The sequence below is a fragment of the Varanus komodoensis genome, unplaced genomic scaffold (genome assembly GCF_004798865.1).
Source record: "Varanus komodoensis strain SLA01 unplaced genomic scaffold, ASM479886v1 scaffold51, whole genome shotgun sequence".
In the NCBI taxonomy this organism is placed as follows: Eukaryota; Metazoa; Chordata; class Lepidosauria; order Squamata; family Varanidae; genus Varanus; species Varanus komodoensis.
In genome coordinates this window covers 6,121,554-6,139,994 of record NW_025336100.1, presented here as the reverse complement: position 1 = coordinate 6,139,994, position 18,441 = coordinate 6,121,554, and the positions used below count along the sequence as shown (strand labels likewise).

Genomic DNA, 18,441 nt, shown 5'->3' with positions numbered 1-18,441 from the left:
ATTTCAGCCTTTACCAGGAGAGACAATCATTCAGAAATTAAATATATATCCCCACCCCAAATTTTTTCTCAGCCTACTTGACCCTGTCAGTGACCCCTTTGCAGCGATGGGTGCCCTCCTGTCATCTCCTTTATCTCCTCATCCCCGGCCCAGAAGCTGTTGTCTTGAATGGGCCTGCCCTATCGCCCAGCTTATTTGCCCTCTGTGAAGGCAGCTTGGCTGTTCAAGTCCGCCTGCCCAGAGCATGTACTGGTGGCAGATGTCTCACTAGGTCTGAGAAATAAACAGAGGACAACGCCAAGATTTGCTAGGATGTTAAGAATCTCTTTTAAGGCAGATCCAGACACCTGTGTGTACAAAGATAATATTGCAGATATGGAAGTCGTACTTTGAGAAATGTTGGTCACCAGAGGAAGAATGTGTATCTGGCCTAGCAGAAACAGAACTATGAAAAATAAACATAGAAGGGGGAGGGGGGAGAGGGATGTTGCATTCCACCACAGAGAATCTGAGAAAGGGTAGGACTGTTCAAGGTACAGATCCTTTCGTCTGCCTAACATTTGATCAAGGTGGGATGATGTGTTAGCCCTTGCCTTGAAGGACTGTGTTTCCCTGCCAGTCAATCTGTCCTAACTGGAGACAAGCCACACTAGAATCTCCTCACAAGTCTCTGGTTCAGGCACTACAGGTGTCTGACTATGGACCATGTCCCCTGCAACAGTTGGCAGTGGTGTTTAAGCAAGGGTTATGCTCAGAAAGTGTGTTGTTTAAAAAGTAACACACTTCTTGCCCTGCCTTTGGCTGCAGTGCAGACTGTCCACCTGCCCTTTCATCATTTTGGCCAGCTCTTCCTTATAGGCATACTAAATTCCTGCCAGAATCCCCAGGGAGATTGGGATTCTTTTCACTACCCTTTAACCCCAGGATTTTCTTGGCCACCAGGGGGCTTCTCACAGGAATATTATCTGCTAAGCTGTGCAATGGCTCCTCAGTGGCGAAGCAACAAACGGAGCAGAAAAAACACCTGCACAGAAATTTCTAGCAGGATGTCATTTCTGTGATGGAGGTCACCAACAGCAAACAGAAGCCATTACAGGAGCTCATAAAACTAGAAGCTATGGCAGCCCACCCCGACTGAGTGGGCATGTGGCTGGCCTTTGGCTGTGTTTGATACAGTGGTTCATCAGCTGAGTTCACTCATCTGTGTTTCTATAAATGTCAGCATAACTTTAAAATGTCAAGTATATGAGTTAGGAAAAAGAGCTCACATATGAGGCTGAAAGTGAATAGTGTGCATGGTGGTAGGCAAAGCATTTCATTGTGGATATAAACGTAAAGAGTTGCAAAGAAATATAACTATAAATATAAATATGTGAAATGTATTTATGATTATTCAAATATCTTGGTTGTCCTGATGGAATATGAAAACATGTTTTCCTCACTTTGGGAAAGATACGTTTGCTGTCTGGAGGTGGGTGCAACACAGAATATGCAACATTGTCTTGTTTCTGTGGTGAACAGGTTTTGCTGGAAAATTAATACTACTGTAGACTAAATGTTTCCCTCTCTTGAAGCAGTGGAAGAAAAGAAGGAAGGCAGGCAGGCTCAGCAATACTGCACTGCCTACACCTTCATAAATCTTCTCGTCTGTTGCAGTAGGTTTACACATCCCATCACACAGGATTTCAAAGGCCAGTGGAATCTACCCAACTGCCACCTCTTTCTCTTAAGTTCTCTATTCATAATTGGGCGGGGGGGGAGGGTGTTAGTGTTAAACAGGAGAAGACAGTACATGGTTAAAGGGGGACTTGTACCATGTCTGTGAAATGTATTAGAGGGTGCTTGTCTTTTCTCTAGACTGTCAGTAGAGCTACAGTGGAGTAGAGAGTAGTCAGGAAAATCTTCCCCACCCCTGACAAAAGTTCACTGCCAAAACCAAGATGAAACAACACTTCAAGGCAGCAGTGCACCATTTTATCCTTTCTCTACACTATCCATGGAAGCTTAAGGCCGAACTGGAAGATTCACATTTATTTAAAATACGGGATTATATTTTTTGGATCTTTGAATATATGGTTTTAAACTCCTCTTCCACAGAAACCAGATGCAAATGCTTAACAGGGAAATATTTTCCTTAAAGCCTGCAGCTTTCAATTCTGGACAAATACAGAGGGGGAAGACGAAAGTTTTCCACAGGGATCTATACACTTGGATTAAGTTTCATAACTGAAACATATTAGAGATGCTTCTAAACACAGGCAGAGTGTGTTTCTCCTTATCAGAGCAAGTATACCCAGAGACTTTCCCACAAAGACATAAGGGCTTTTACGAGGTATAGATATATTATTCCCACCCACACGTCCTAATCTCTTTTTAAATACAAACCCTGGCTCTCTACTCAGTGCATCGTGCATTTCTAGAAAATAAATTTCTTTCCCCCAAATCTTGGTTTTCTCAGCTTCCATCCTGCAACTTTTCAGAAGTACCCACCCAAACCTTGCCACAGCATGTTCTTAACTCTGTGCACATATCCCAAAATAGGACTTCATTTGTACCTGAGTAGTCCAGCAGCAATCTCTATTCAACACCAGGCTTAAAGAGGCTAGTGAACACGACCTTTCTCTCCACTAATCAGTCCCCAGGAGATTTTTCAGTCAACTTTCCTTTGCTACAGCTGTCTCTACATAAGCAAAATGAGACCTTGTTCTTTAATCAGCTTTGGGTGGACAAGAAAATAGATGCAAAACTTTTTCTTTCCAGAGTGGGAAGTGTCTAGCAGGGAAAGAGAGCACATCTACAAACTTATTGCTGAGGAAGAACAGAAGGCAGGGAAGAAACTGGACCCACACTCTGCAAGAAGAAAGTAGAGAGTAATACACAACAGGAGAACAGAAGGAAGAGTTTTAAAGTGCCACGCTTAAGCTTGCTGGGAGAGTGCAGGGGCAAGCTGGATTAGCAATATAGCAGCAGACACAGATCTGGCTGCTAGTTGGGATAATTATGGCACTTAAACAGAAGGATAAAAGTTAAGCCTATCCTGGCTCAATACTGCATTTCAATTATGATCACCTGATAAGAATTCTTGGTTTTCAGAACAATCACTTTTGTAGATTCCTGTATTTCCTGCAGTAAAAGTGTGGAGCTTCCCCTGGGAGTACAAACTTAAAAGGAAGATACCTGGTAGGAAATTGTTCGGAGGTTGCTTCAAAGAACTGTTTGAAGAATGCTTGAAATGACCACTGAAAAAGTAGAAAGGTAATTCCATGACTGATGGAAAAGAAATATTTGGCCCAGCAGCTTTAAAAACAGAGCTTCTTTGTTTTATTCTCAACCAGCTTCTACCCATCACAGGCCATCCACCCCTTTATTGGCAAGAACCTTCTTGCTAAAAAAAATGGTATTAAGAGTGCCATATATTAGTTCAGGCTTCCACAGCCACTTCTGACTTGCCTGCTTTCCTCATTCCTCCTTGCAGTTCTATTATCTCCTTATACATTACCTGACAGTAGTCACAGCAGCAGTTAAGTGTCCCACAGAAACAGAATACAAAATGCTGGCTAGTATATCATGCAGAAATGCAGGTTTGGGTAATTTTAAAATTGCTACAGGCATCCCTTTTCATTATCCACTTTAGTAGTCATTCCATCAGGAATGTGTTCAAATAAATACAAGTGCAACAGACAATAGAGCAAAAACATTCTCACAAATAACAAAAGGAAACAAGCAGGAAAGTACGTTATCCTAGTACCGCTTGCTACTAACTGCACCTGATTTTTCATTGAAGGGATGATTCCATAAATAGCCAGGTTGCTCAGAGAGACAGAAAGTGGTTGGGCACAATAAGGGGAGCTGCAGTTCAGCAAATTATCGGGCCCAAAACAGCAGCCAGAGTCCATTTTCCTAGTTAGGGGCCTTCCAGTGCCACACTCTGTGCTCAGATATAGGTGGAAGGAAGATGCTTCATGAAGAATAGGGGCTTAACTGCAGATAAATATCATGCAAGCCAATTTATTGCTCTTGCGTGCCCCAGGAGATGTAGTCAGGCCGAGTGGCAGCATGATATTCATCTATCAGCTCCTGGACAATCTTGCGGGAGTCATCAAGTTCATCAAAGTTCTCTTTGAAGATGTCTTCTTTTCGAAACTGCTCCAGGAAGGCTTCACGTTTGCGGAGTTTGTCATACTGATGGCAAGTACGTTCGAAGAGCTATGCAAAAAGAGGAAGAAGGAATATAAAAGAGTGAAGTAACTTGAACTTTAGTGGCATGAAACGGTATGAGCTTTAGGTAATGTGGCAGGCACTCCTCACTATCACAATAAAAATATCACAGAGTACTGGATCACTCTTAGTCCAATCCACAGGTACCCATGATAAAAACTGGAATCCTGTATCAGGACAAAATGAATGAAAGTTTTGCCATACTATGGCTATTGAAACCATAAGAGCAACTTTAGATTTAAACTGGAATTCCTGACCTGATTAGAAAACCAAACTGCATCTCTTGCTCCTCATGTGTACCTTAGATATGCTCATGGTTGCCTATCCAGAAATTCTTCCTCTGGGGGCACACTTTAGACATGCTAACCAAGTTCACATATATTTTAACTCGCTCCTGTTCTGTAGCCTGTTTTCATGGTTTTGAAATTGTTGTATTAATTCCTCATTTAAATCCTCATTCCTCTTTTACCAACCGCATCTCTGCAATACATGACAATTCAGCACACCCACGGAGGATAGCTGGTGTTTACCTGCTTGACACTAAAAAGCAAGACCTGCAGACTGCAAAAAGGCTAAGCAGAAACTCCAGACTTGGAGAAGTCCAGACAGGAAACAGCATCCAGCTGTCTAAGTCCCACCGCCATCCTAAGCTTATTCATTCTCCAGTTATTGCTCCTCATGCCCCATACAAATCAGTAGTGACATGTGCTCAGCTGGCTTTACTAGAGGATTTTACTGTTAAGAAATAAGCCCCAAAACTTCCTAACACTAAAGCATTTGAAAAAGCTGTGATCTTTCCAAACCTTGCACTTCTCAGTTCTTAAAAAACATGGGAGCTTAGTACTACATGCCTGAAGGAAAGCTGAATCCAGTTTCAATTAGTTCCTGGCTATAGTAATTACCATAACATCTGCATAGAAACTGGGTGCATTTTGGCTGAAAAATACTGGTGGGAAGGAGTGATCACTTAATAAATTGTAGATATAATTAAGAGGTGCAGAAACATCTTTGTGTTGTCATTAAAATGATAACAATTATTATTATTATTAGAACATTTCTATGCCGCCCCTTGCCGAAGCCAAAATTGCCCCATCCACATTCCCACGAACACTCACCGAAGAGATGTTGGTGTGATTAGCCATCATCAGTCCGCTGACTCTATGTGCTGATGGCAAGTATGGAGACTTCCTGGAGAGTGCCACTTGGATGCTGGCTGGGCCCCAAGGAATGAAGTTAGCAAGTTTTCTCTCCCTGATCCGCTGTAAACTCTTATGGACCTGAAAGGAGGCAGATATTTTGTGGTGGATACAGCTATTCATACTGGACACCCTGTAGTCCAGTACCTTCCTCTTTAAAGAACATTTATGGACCAAGCTTCCCTCTGTGGCCTGGCTGGCACCAAATTTATCATCTTTTCAGCATCCGGTTGAAGCAGCCCTCTTATCTGAGGCCTTTAAAGATTTACTTGGCCACCTGGGGGCTTGAGGGTGATTACCCATTCCATTTTGTAGAGTATTTTTTCTGTTTTAGGTGTGTTAAACCCTTTAATGCTTTTTTGATATTAATTGCATTTTTATTGTCTGTTTTTATTGACTGTTGTAAACTGCCCAGAAAGCTGTGGGGTGGTACAGAAATGAAATCAGCTGCCGCCACCACCACCAAGAAAAACAGTTTCACTCAAAGACACCATGCTGGGTATAGGCATTTGCAGCATTCTATATGCATGACAAAATGTGGTTACACAGTGATTTTACTGCCTGTACGGCTATCATGAGCAAAGGTAAAACTCTGATGGAATTCTCCTGATAGATCAATCAAACCAGGTTGCCTTTCTCTAGCCACTGACCTGGGTGGGGTCTACCTCCCCCTGGATGATATTAAGGATGGCAATGTAGCAATGATTTGTCTGACGATCACGTCCCATAGATACCATGACATTTTTTGGTTGTAGAAGCCGCCGCATCACATCAAGGACAGTGGTTTTGCGCACACTGGCCACCTAGGGAGAACAGAAGATAACACAGACACATATCCAGTAGAGGAAGTGAAGCTGTCATGCTACAAAAGTCACTCACCCGGCTTAGAAGGTTTTGCCATTTCAGTAAATTTCTTCAGGGCACTGTTCTGTTAAACTACAACCCAGCAGCATGCTTAGTTTGAATGCTAATCAGAAAGAAAGGTAAGCCTCTAAACTAGAAATACACACACCCCTCTCATGTAACTCTGAAGAAGCAGGATTCAAACTTTCTCAGATCATTCTGTTTTCTCTAAATGATAGAGAAGATCAATGGAAAGAAATACAGAGTAACTGGCTTGTTAGGGCAAACAGCCATATTTAGTTAATAATAAAGAAGAAATTAAGAGACACATGAAACAAAAGACTACATGCACACCCAAAGCCATCTGCCCCCGCCTCCATGCAACTGATACCCTCTTTCGAAACATCAGTCTTTGTGATCTGTCCCTCCACATTCTAACTTGATGCTTGTGGAAAGGGATAAAAGTGAGAAGACAGTCACAGTCAGCAGCCTGGGAGTGTGACTGGAGAAGTCTGCCTGAGGTACTGTTTGATTCTGCATGCCTCCTGACTTTTAACACTGTGACAGGATATTCATACTGATATTATAAAATAGCAGCACTATGGATCACTGCTAATCAGAGGCCAGAAGATCCAGACTGTCAATTTTAAGACAAGCTGAGCATATATCAAGGAGGGTGTAGAAGGCTGAGAAGCCATCATGAAAGCATAAGATGTCCCAGAATTTCAATTAAGCACAGAAAGGGGGAAAGTACTTACAGCTTGGTCTGTGGTAAGAGGTGTGTAGCCTGTGATAAGAAAGTGCAGCCTGGGAGTAGGAATAAGGGAGGCGATCAGTCCAATCAAGTCATTATTCATATAGCCTGGATAACGCAACGTGGTGGTGCTAGCAGACATGATAGTAGAGACCTAGCAAGGAAACAAGGCAAACGTTACAGTAAGATCCACAACCTGCCCAGAGATCAAAAAGAATACTGTATTTCCTGGAATCCCTCATTTCATTTCTTCCTGAGAATCCTGAAAGATAAAGGCCACAAAGTTCAAGCCTAGTGATAAGAGTTTTCTACCAAAAAACAAATGAACAAAAAAACAGTATGCAGTCATTAGCCCTCCCTATGACACTTGATAGAAAACTGAAATAGAACCAGGTTTCAAGTCTCTAATCACACAGTTCTCTAGAAGGCTTCAAATATTCACCCTACCCAGAAATTTCCTACCTATAAAATAAGGTCATTTTACCTTACAGGATCGTTGTATGGTCAGGAATAGAGAAGCAAACTGAAAAATGCTCTATATAGTACTCTAAAAATTAAATACACACAGCCTAACAAGCCCCCCACCCCCAAAATCCAAATGTTATATATGTTGTTGTTAGTCGCGAAGTCGTGTCCGACCCATTGCGACCCCATGGACAACATTCCTCCAGGCCTTCCTGTCCTCCACCATCCCCTGGAGTCCACTTAAGCTCATACCAACTGCTTCAGTGACTCCATCTAGCCACCTCATTCTCTGCTGTCCCCTTCTTCTTTTGCCATCTATTGTTCCCACCATTAGGCTTTTCTCCAGTGAGTCCTTCCTTCTCATTAGGTGGCCAAAGTACAGTATTTGAGTTTCATCTTCAGTATCTGGCCTTCTAAAGAGCAGTCAGGATTGATCTCCTCTAAGACTGACTGGTTTGATCGCCTTGCACTCCAAACGACTCGCAGGAGTCTTCTCCAGCACCACAATTCAAAGGCCTCAGTACTTTGGTGCTCAGCCTTCCTTGTGGTCCAACTTTCATAGCCATACGTTGCAACTGGGAAAATCATAGCCTTGACTATACGCACTTTTGTTGGCAGGGTGATGTCTCTGCTTTTTAGTATGATGTCAAGATTTGCCATAGCTTTCCTCCCCAGGAGCAAGCGTCTTTTAATTTCTTGGCTGCAGTCCCCATCTGTGGTGATCTTGGAGCCCAGGAAAATAAAATCTGTCACCACCTCCATTTCTTCCCCATCCATTTGCCAGGACGTGAGAGGACCGGATGCCATGATCTTAGTTTTCTTAATGTTGAGTTTCAAGCCAACTTTTGCGCTCTCCTCCTTCACCCGCATCAAGAGGCTCTTTAGTTCCTCTTCACGTTCTGCCATGAGAGTGGTATCATCTGCATATCTGAGGCTGTGGATATTTCTCCCAGCAATCTTAATTCCAGCTTGTGATTTATCTAGCTCTGCCTTTCTCATGATGTGCTCTGCATATAAGTTAAATAAGCAGGGCGATAGTATACAGTCTTACCAAACTCCTTTCTCACTTTTGAACCAATCAATGGTTCTGTGTCCAGTTCTCACTGCTGCTTCTTGACCCACATATAGGTTTCTCAAGACAAACTTTGAAATGTAAGTAGTACTTCAACAACCAACCCATTTATTTTTTAATTATACTAGTTTTCAAAAGTATTTTTCTTCAAAGGGGTGTATGAGATTACAGCTTAAAAAGGCATATAAAACCAAAGACTTTGTAATCAACAGACTTAAATAATGTCCAACCCTGGATCTTTACCATCATCTTGACCACTCTGCTCAATGCTTCTCACCAAGACATACCATTAGTATCAAACCCCACTCTTCATTCTTCTGGAGCCTCTTCACAATATCCCTGCTCACTTACCAGCTGGTTGATTTGAGAAAAGGTGGGGTTCTGAATGTGCAGTCTGTCAGTGGCAATACGATTCAGAGCTGTGTTGTCTAAAACCACCTGTTAAACAAGAATCTTGTATTAGAAAGCATGGGGAGACATCCCTCAGCCCTGCTAAGTGCGTGCATAAGGGTCAAGTGCCATGCAGTATCTAACACTGAAGTTGATGGGAGATGGCACAGCAAGCAGCAATGGGACCATAGGAAGCAAACATCTCACCCTTACTCTAAGCATGTTAACAAAGGACTACAAAAATGAAACAGATCGACCTTTCCGTAGAGGAAAGTGTGACTGGATTTGCATAACATAACTTACCATGGGTTGTGGGATTTGGTTGTCACTATGACTTATCATCTGTCATATTGTTTGTATCTACTTACCACAGGGTAGCTCATTTTTGGGCAGCAAGATACCCTGACAAGCCATGGCTTGTTCTATATGTTGTTCAACCCACAATGGGCTGTCATTTTATCCAAAAGAGACTTTCTAAACTAGCTAGAGACTGTAGAAGAACTGAAGTACTGGAGGACATGGAGAAATGTAAGCTAGACACTTCAATGAATGACACTGTTAAAGTGGTGATAATCCCCCCCCCCCACCTTTTGGTGCATCTACTCCACCGCTTCTCTCCACCTTTACTATTCAATTGACAGCAGGGCACTGTGCAACATTAGTTTATACGCAATCTCACCTTGTCAATCTGTTACCTTCTCTACTTCCCTTTGCAAACTGAAACTTAAAGAGCCATTGACAAGGCAAGACTAGACATATTTGGAAAAAACAAAACAAAAAAAAATTGAAGACATTTGTGTAATGTTCAAGGGCAACAACCTCCCAGCTGATTGTATTTAGGAGAGTCAAAAAAGTGCAATTTTAAAAGCAGCAAGCTAAAAAGGACAGTGATAGAAAAGATTGGACACCAGGCAGCTTCTGCTATGAACAACAGTGGGATACCACCTGGAGGACCCAGGGGGAAAAGAAGACATATCTGCCTGGTGGGCTTCCTGTGGGTTGTTCTTAGAACAAGGCACACTACACAGCTTATCGCTGGACTGCTTCACATGGTGTGTGAATGTAGTCTGTGTTTGAACGTAAAATAGTACAATTCCCATAACTAACACTTGAAGCAGGGACTGGTGATCAAAGGGAGAAACTGGTGATCCCCAGTCAGCACCTCTTACCACACAGTCAGCATTTTGTGTCAGCCGCTTGAGCGTCAAGAGAGAGTTGTATGGTTGCACCACCACATCGCTCATCTCATCCTGGTTGGGAAAGACTGAGTATGTCTGTACTAGCTTCTTGGGGTATCTGTCAAAAAGGAAGATGATCGCCTGCTTAGTGCTCTGGTAGGAAGGAATAATGAATAACTTCAAGGGTTCACTTCTATGTACAGTGATACCTCGGCTCACAAACGCCTTGGTTCACGACCAAATTGGGTTGCAAACAAAAATTTCATGAAAATTTTGACATGAGTTGCAAATTCCGCGTTGGGTGGCGACCAAGATCGCAGCCATCTCTCCACCCCCACCCTAGTGGGGAGACGGCCACGATTGCAGTTGCGTTCGTGCAGGGACGACGTGTGTGATCATGGGCACACAGCTGCAGGAAAGACGGGCGCAATCTCAGCCATCTCTCCTCCCCACAACCAGCACAATCGCGGCCATCTCCCCACCACAAGTGGGGAGATGGCCGCGATTGTGCTGGGGGTGGGGAGATGGCCAAGACTGCACCCATCTCTCTCCCCCCCAGTGCACTGGGATGACAGGCGTGATCTCGGTCGTGCAGGGGGGAGGGGAGGGAGATGGCCAAGCTTGTGCTCAGGGTGGGGAGGGTGAGATAGAAAACAAAATTTTTGTTGTTCTTTGTCACTTTGCTTCATGTTTTTCTGATTTAAAAAAATGGTTACAGAATGGATTAACGTTATTTACATTGACCCTTATGGGGAAATTTAACTTGGCTCATGACCAATTTGGGTCACAACCAGAGTCCTGGAATGAATTAGGTTTATGAGCCAAGGTACCACTGTAGTTTGCCACAGCCATTGATAAAGAGCACAATAAGAGTCATTCAGCCTCCTAACTTTATTTTCCTCCACTCTATAGCACACACCTGCAGAACAGTAAGATTTTCAAATTAAGAATGCAATACCCCTCAATAGCAAGGAAAGCCGATTGCAATTGCGTTTGTAGAGTACAGCAGATAACATTAGGTAGTGTTAGAGAGCTAGAAGCATCCCAGGAAAAAACAAAGGGGTAACTCCTTCAAGGAAATGTTAGGCTGCTCTCTTTGGTGGATGGAAACACCTATCCATCACTGGATGCCCACATCTGCCTTTGTGGGGACAGAAGAAACATTGATGGCTGCATACAGAATGCTTTTCAAACTCAGCAAGGTGAAAAACTGATGCAGAACTCTTGATGAACGACAGGTGCCTGTGGAAATCACAAACTATGGCTAAGAGATAAGCCATGTTTTGTGGGGTCAGGGGGAGAAGATGATGCTCACTAAAACAGTTTTAGAATGGAATCTGATCGTGGTCAAAGAGTGTTTATTCTTGGACTTCTGAGCATTACTTTTGAGTTTAGTTAAGTAAATGCTTCGAATATTTGAATTGCTACTGAGTATCAGTTTCTTTCATCTCACAATTTTTGGAAACCCTGAGAGGACACAATTCTGAAGCAATTATCAAATTCATCCAAAATAAATATGATTCTTAAACCACTGCAGTATTTATCTGAAAAAAATATGATTTACTTTAGCAGAAGCTGAAGAAAATTCCTAGCTTGAGTGGATGGAAAGGACTTTTTCTGTCTCTTTTCTGTTTCAAGTCACAACTCAAGGTAGCATTAGATAGATAAGATTTGCTCTGAGTCAGCTGTGTATCTGACACATCTGCCAGTCCACTAGTTCCCCAAAACAGCCTTCCTCCACCCCTCACCCCAGTGCATGTGTACAAATGTCTATTTAGTGCCATCACTCACCTATCATTTAATCTCTCCAGGAGGTAAGAGCCCAAACCAGAGCCAGTCCCACCTGCAATGGAATGGCACAGCACAAAACCCTAGAGGGAAAAATGACATAGGATAGAAATTAGGAGAGAGAAGGGGGGTGCATACATATACCAACACACATCACCTTCCTGTGGAATGTTCAATCATTGCACATTGCAACAAGGTTAAAGACAAGTTCAGCAGACACCAAAGCCACCCAGGTATAATCTGTGTTTGACTTATTTCTTCCTGGAGTGCAAAGATCCCAAATATCTTGTCCAGTTGCAGAAAGTTTTCAGTTTCAAAAAAACTGCAATATATTCCCAGCCCCTAACACAATTGCTTCAGTAAAGAATTTCAGTTCAGGATGCTGGCAGTGCTATATGTGGCCCATGTGGGGAGAGAAAAAGACTAGCTACATTCCTACTCTCTGAAGTCTTCCCTCAGTATGTCATAATGAAGTTAAAACCAGTAAAATATTTGGACAGGAATGAGAAACAGCTGCCCTGTGTTTGGGAAACCACCAAATGAAAGTGGTTGGGCAGGGAAGGATGGGGCAGTTGGCATGGCCATCTGGTAAAATTTATATGGACAGACTGAGAAGCCAAGGGGGTTAGATTTGACCTTGAGCCTGAGATTCCTCACACCTGACCTAAAACCTGGGAATTTCCCATGAATATGTAGAAACCACTACTGTATTCTGGATAGCCCATTTCACAACTGAACAGATAAACTGCAAGAGGAGATCCACATGGAATACTGGTATATCCTGGTATACAGGAAGTGTCTGGAGCACCATCTGGTCCATCTTTGTTGGATGAGTTTCAATTATTGTGGCCTGAGGATGTGGTCAAGGTGCTTGGGCTGGTACGCCCTACCACCAGTTTACTCGACCCTTGCCCTTCATGGCTACTCATCAAAGCCAAGGACAGGATGCATACCTGGGTCCAGGAGGTAGTTTATGCCTCTCTGAGGGAGGGTTCGGTCCCTGCCATCTTGAAGGAGGTGGTGATGAGGCCCATCCTGAAGAGGGCAAACCTGGACCCAGACAAGGCCACCAATTATAGACCGGTGGCTAACATCCCATTCTTGGGCAAGGTGCTCAACCAAGTGGTGGCCAGGCAACTCCAGGTTTCTTGGAGGAAACGGACCATCTAGATCCATTTCAGTCTGGTTTCCGGCCTGTATGATGACTTGTGCAGGGAGAAGGATGGAGGGAGTGTGCCCCTGTTGGTGACCTCTCAGAAGCTTTTGATACCATCGACCATGGTATGCTTCTGGATAGGCTGGCCGAGTTGGGAATTGGAGGCACTGCAGTGCAGCAGTTCCACTCCCACCTGACTGGCCAATTCCAGAAGGTGGTGCTGGGGGATTGTGGCTCTGCGCCATGCCAGTTTTGCCATGGAGTTCCACAGGGTTCCATTTTATCCCCCATGCTCTTCAACATCTACATGAAACTGCTGGAAGAGGTCATCTGGAGGTTTCGGCTGTGGAGTCACCTATAAGCTGATGACACCCAGCTCTACCTCTTTTTTACATCTAGTCCAGGTGAGGCAGTGGCTGTCCTTAACCAGTGTCCAGCCAGGTTGATGTACTGGATGAGGACCAATAAATTGAGGCTCAATCCAGACAAGATGAAGCTCCTGTTGTTAGGCAGTTCAGCCTCCCAGGTAGGTGTATCTAACGTTGTTCTGGACGGGGTTGCACTCCCCCTAAAGAACAGGATGCACAGTTTGGGAGTGCTCATCGACCCAGAGCTATCCCTGGAATTCCAGGTGACAGCCGTGGCAAGGAGCGCTTTCCTTCAGCTTCGGCTGATTTATCAACTGCACCCCTATCTGGATGAACAGTGCCTGGCAATGGTGACCCATGCACTGGTAACTTCCCGACTGGACTACTGTAACATGTTCTATGTGGGGCTGCCCTTGATGACAGTCCAGATACTTCAATTGGTTCAAAAGAGAGCTGCCAGGTTGTTAACAGGGACTGGCAGGTGTGTACATGTAACGCCGGTCCTTTACCACCTACACTGGCTACAAATTGAAATACGGGCCAATTTGACGTGCTGGTGATGACCTAAAAAGCCATAGTTTAGGATATGGTCATCTGAAGGAGTGTCTCCTTCCATATGTGCCTGCCCACCCCCTAAGATCTGGGGCAGAGGTCCTTCTCCAGGAGCCCTCCTTGAAGGAGATTAGGAGGGTGGTTAGCTGGAGGAGGGCTTTTTCTGCGGTGGCGCCCTGCCTATCGAATGTGCTTCCCAGAGAGGTCCGCCTGGCGCCATCGTTATTTGTTTTTCGGTGCCAGGTTAAGACCTTTTTATTCCAGCAACATTCTACTATTGTCTTTTCTATGTTTTTAACTGCAGCCAGTATGGGTCGGGAATTTATTTATGTTATATTTTATGTAAGCCATCCTGAGGTTTTTGCGACAGGATGGCATATGACTATCTTAAATAAATTTATTTATTTATTTATGGCTTTTTAAATACTGTTTGCTACTGAGGTCTCAGGACAGTTTGACAGTAAACCAGAATCAAACAAAATAAAATGCAGCATCCTAATTAATTTCTAGTGATAAAACCCATATTAAAATGACAATCAAACCTTAAAATATTGGGAAAATAAAAAGGTTTTAGCCTGGCACTGAAAAGATTAAAGTGCTTTCTAATATCTTTCAGGGAGGGTTCCCAGAGGAGGGCCTCTGCTGCTGATCTCAGGAGGCGAGAGGGCAAGTATGGAAGAAGGCATTCCTTTAGGTATCCAGGTCCGAAGTCATTAAGGGCTTTATAGGTAAGAACCAGCACCTTGAATTGAGCCTGGACTTCGATGGGAAGCCAGTGAAGATGACAGAGGACTGGGGTTATATGAGAATAATGTCCAGTCCCCAACAGCAACCTGGCTGCTCTATTTTGCACCATCTGAAGTATCCAGACTGTCTTCAAGGGCAGCCCCACATAGAGTGCGTTGCAGAAATCCAACTGGGAAGTAACCAATGCATGTGTCGCTGTCGCTAGGCAGTCTTCCTCCAGGTAGGGACGCAGCTGATGGATTACCCGAAGCTGAAGGAAAGCGCTCCTCGCCACTGCAGAATTGAGCCTGTTCACCATATACTGAGTTGTAGCCTCAGGAAACACATCCAGCCCAGCCTCCCTCAAGCTGTTAGGATCGCCATCTTTTTTTTTTTTGCTCCTCAGATGAAGACAGTCCATTTAAATCACTACAGATAGCTGTCAAGCTTTTTGTGAAGATTTAAATGTTTTAATGCTGATATCTATAATTTTATGTACCTAGAGAAGTCCTGAAGTCAATACATCTCCCCAGTCTCCATGGCAATCAGCTTCCTATTATTTTCCCTTACCTCCAAACTGTCACTGCCATCAGCTTCTCTGTCTATAATGTCAAAAATATCTTCATGGATCTTTTCTCCCTGAAAAGTAAATCACAAGAGAGAGTAAGACAATGTATCATATATTCAACTTTCTATTCTATGGCTTTATTATTTTCTACAGTCTAGATAATGATCAGGTTCACATAACCCCCAGACCACCATGATTTATTTAAGTCAAAGTGACAGGGGTCAGGCAGCACTACAATCTGTCAACAGGTGCAGTGACTGTGTGAACTGACCCATTGGTACAAGTTATGTTCTTGTGCTCAAGCAAATAAAACTACTAAACCAAATTAAGTTTTAAGGTGGTCATGTCCAGCTATAAAGAATCAAGCTATGTTTACTCCTAGCTTTTTGACCCACTTACTTGTGAAAAGCCGCTGGCCCAGTTGTTCCCAGCCCCACCACCATGCTCAGACAGGTATATGTTTTCTGGGTTGTAAAGGTTAGCATAGGGAGAGTTCAGAATGGAATGAATCACTCGTGGCTCCAGATCCAGGAGGACAGCACGTGGGATATAGTGCTCATCATCTGCCTGTCAACAAGAAATCCAAACAGAGCTTCAGAGATTGCTCTGTCCCCTCATCAATTATCTAATCATCTACCTGCAATTTTAAGCATGATATACACAGCACGAGAAGGCAAAACTCCCTGGAGAAGATAATCATGCTGGGGAAAGGCAAAGGCAGAAGAAAAGGAAGACCAAGTAAGAGATGGATTCATTCATAAAGGAAGCCACAGCCTTGAATTTAGAACAACTTTCTCTCATCATGGCTTGTTAGGGTGCTTTATAAGCCACCTACTGCAAAGCAGAAGGGTTCAAATGTTGCAGGAAGCCACCCACACCACTGAATTAGCAAGTAGATGGACCGTTGGACTGCTACTTGGGAGACCCAGGTTCTAGTCTCCGCTCAGCCATTAAGCTCACTGGGTCAGCTGTTGACTCTCAGTGTAACCTACCTCACACAGTTAGGAGGATAAAATAGAGAAGATCATTTAACCCACTTTAGGTTCTTAGCAAGTGGAAGATACTGGAATATAAATGCAATATCTAGCGGTCATTTTGTGAATGTCCACAGCACACAATCAAAATTCCAAGTATGCTCACCAACCCAAAAAGTTTGGAAACTCCTGTTTTAGGATTAAGGACCAATGCTTCCTGGTAAAGTATCAAATTTGTAAGAACCCTGATTTTTCCTAAATCTGAAAGTTTTAAAAGCTTAGGAATAAGTATTTCATAGAGCAGCAGACAAAATGTATTTCTAAATATTAGAGGAAAGAAAGCCCAAGCAGAGGAGGAGAAAAAACATGCAACATGAGTTAATTGCTTAGCAAGTACCTTATGCTCTCACAATTATATTGAGTCAGACTACCCACATAACCCACTGCAAACCCTACAAGAAAGAGGAAAACTATTGTACTACCTGATAAAAAAAAACATCTTTGCGGTCAGTGCCCTCAGTGGCAAAGTCCTCCACGATACCTTCAGGGCTAATGCCATGTTCTGCACAAAGCTGTTTCCAGAACTCGAACCCAACTGTAACAGTAAAAAAGAAAAAAAGATTACATCTGCCTCTGCTCCATTCTCAAGTAGAAAAAAAAAATAAAGGCATTAATGAGAAGAAATCAATAAGGCAGTTCCTTCCCATAGTTTAGTATTAGAATATCTTTACAAAATCATAGAAGAGTTGGAAGGGGCCAGAAGGCCATCAGGTCCAACCCTCTGCTCAGTACAGGACTCCCAGTCAAAACATCCCTCTCAGATGGCTGTCTTCTTGCAGCTTGAATGCCTCTAGTGTGGAAGTGCCCACAACCTCCCTAGGTAATTGATTCCATTGTCATACTGTTCTAACAGTCAGGAAGTTCTTCCTGATGTTCAGCTCAAATATGGTTCCTGTGATTTGAGCCCATATTTCTGCATCCTGCACTCTGGGACGATTAAGAAAATATCCTGTCCTTCCTCTCTATGACAGCCTTTCAAGTACTTGAAGAATGCTATCATATCTCCCCTCAGTCTTTTCTTCGCAAGACTAAACATACCCAGTTTTTGGCTTTACCAACAGTGCTCAAGCATGTCCCTATTGATATGAAATTTCCAATTCCCTGTGCTTAAACTCTTTGAAACCTTGCTGAGCCCTTGCCCTGAACAGTATCACTCAAGTCACACAGAAATTAATTTTGTGTGTGTGCACGATTCTAACACTAGTGTAACAAAAACTGTTCAGCTGAAACAGCATTGTTAGTTGTGACAGGGCTCTACTAGCCTGAGAAACTGGGCACGCACAGAGAAGACAATTGCTGCTACCTAACTTTCTGCTGAACTGTCCACTTAGGACAAGTGGTATGTGGCCTACACTCTTTAGTCAACCATGTGCAGAAGGAGGGATCAATAAATGGATAGGGACAGGCCCAAATGACCAATGATTCTGTTCTTAAAGGTATAAAAGCATTTATCTTTTATGAATGATTGTCTTTTATGAAAGAAGAGCAGACTGCTCTGTATTGTTAGGTGCAAACTTCAATTAAGAGCTTTTTAAAAAATCTTGCTGGTGGTTTGTTGTCTCTTGCGGTTAGATAAACGAGCTTCAGGCCAACTGGGGTTAGAGTCCCTGACATGATCAATTCAACATATTCAACCGGATGCCTACTCTGATAGGAATTCTGTGAAATCAGGGTAAAGCTAATTCCTAACAGCCCAGGAAACTCAGAATTTAAGAATAAGACTCTACCACTCGATTTGCCACTCCCAACCTCTCATTTCTTTTATTCTGCTCTCATTAAGAACAAAGCCCTGCTCCTTTCCAGAACCGCCCACGCAAAACAAGGCCTGCGGGTAGCTCTGGCCCAACCTACTTAGGACGCCCCTCCGCCGGAACCTCCTTCAAAAGAGCCCCCACAGACTTCGCTTCTTGATCTTACTTTGGTTGCCGCATTGCCCCAGCTGCAGCGTGATGATCTCTCGTGGCATAACGAATCAGGCTTCTATTTGTCCCAAACTAGTTGCAGCTTCCTCCAGCGGCCGTCCCTTCCCGCCTGAAAATAAAGTCCGTTGCTGGCCCTCCTACTTCTTTACTGTTCCCCGCCGCGGCCTAAAACCCGGCTTTACCTTGGCAACGCGCATGCGCCGAAATGGGA

The 18,441-nt window shown here is 43.5% G+C and overlaps 1 protein-coding gene across 1 annotated transcript; it reads right to left on the bottom strand.

Moving 5' to 3' along the window:
- Positions 1-2,011: 2,011 nt before the first annotated feature.
- On the bottom strand, positions 2,012-18,404 carry TUBG1 (tubulin gamma 1). The gene is made up of 11 exons (XM_044447371.1): positions 18,226-18,404; positions 16,731-16,843; positions 15,674-15,841; positions 15,277-15,345; positions 11,908-11,987; positions 10,108-10,234; positions 8,900-8,986; positions 7,016-7,165; positions 6,065-6,217; positions 5,334-5,495; positions 2,012-4,206 (listed from the first exon to the last, which is right to left on the bottom strand). Exons 1-11 carry the CDS (start codon positions 18,272-18,274, stop codon positions 4,009-4,011), a joined length of 1,356 nt encoding a protein of 451 aa, XP_044303306.1. The 5' UTR covers positions 18,275-18,404; the 3' UTR covers positions 2,012-4,008.
- Positions 18,405-18,441: the final 37 nt, after the last annotated feature.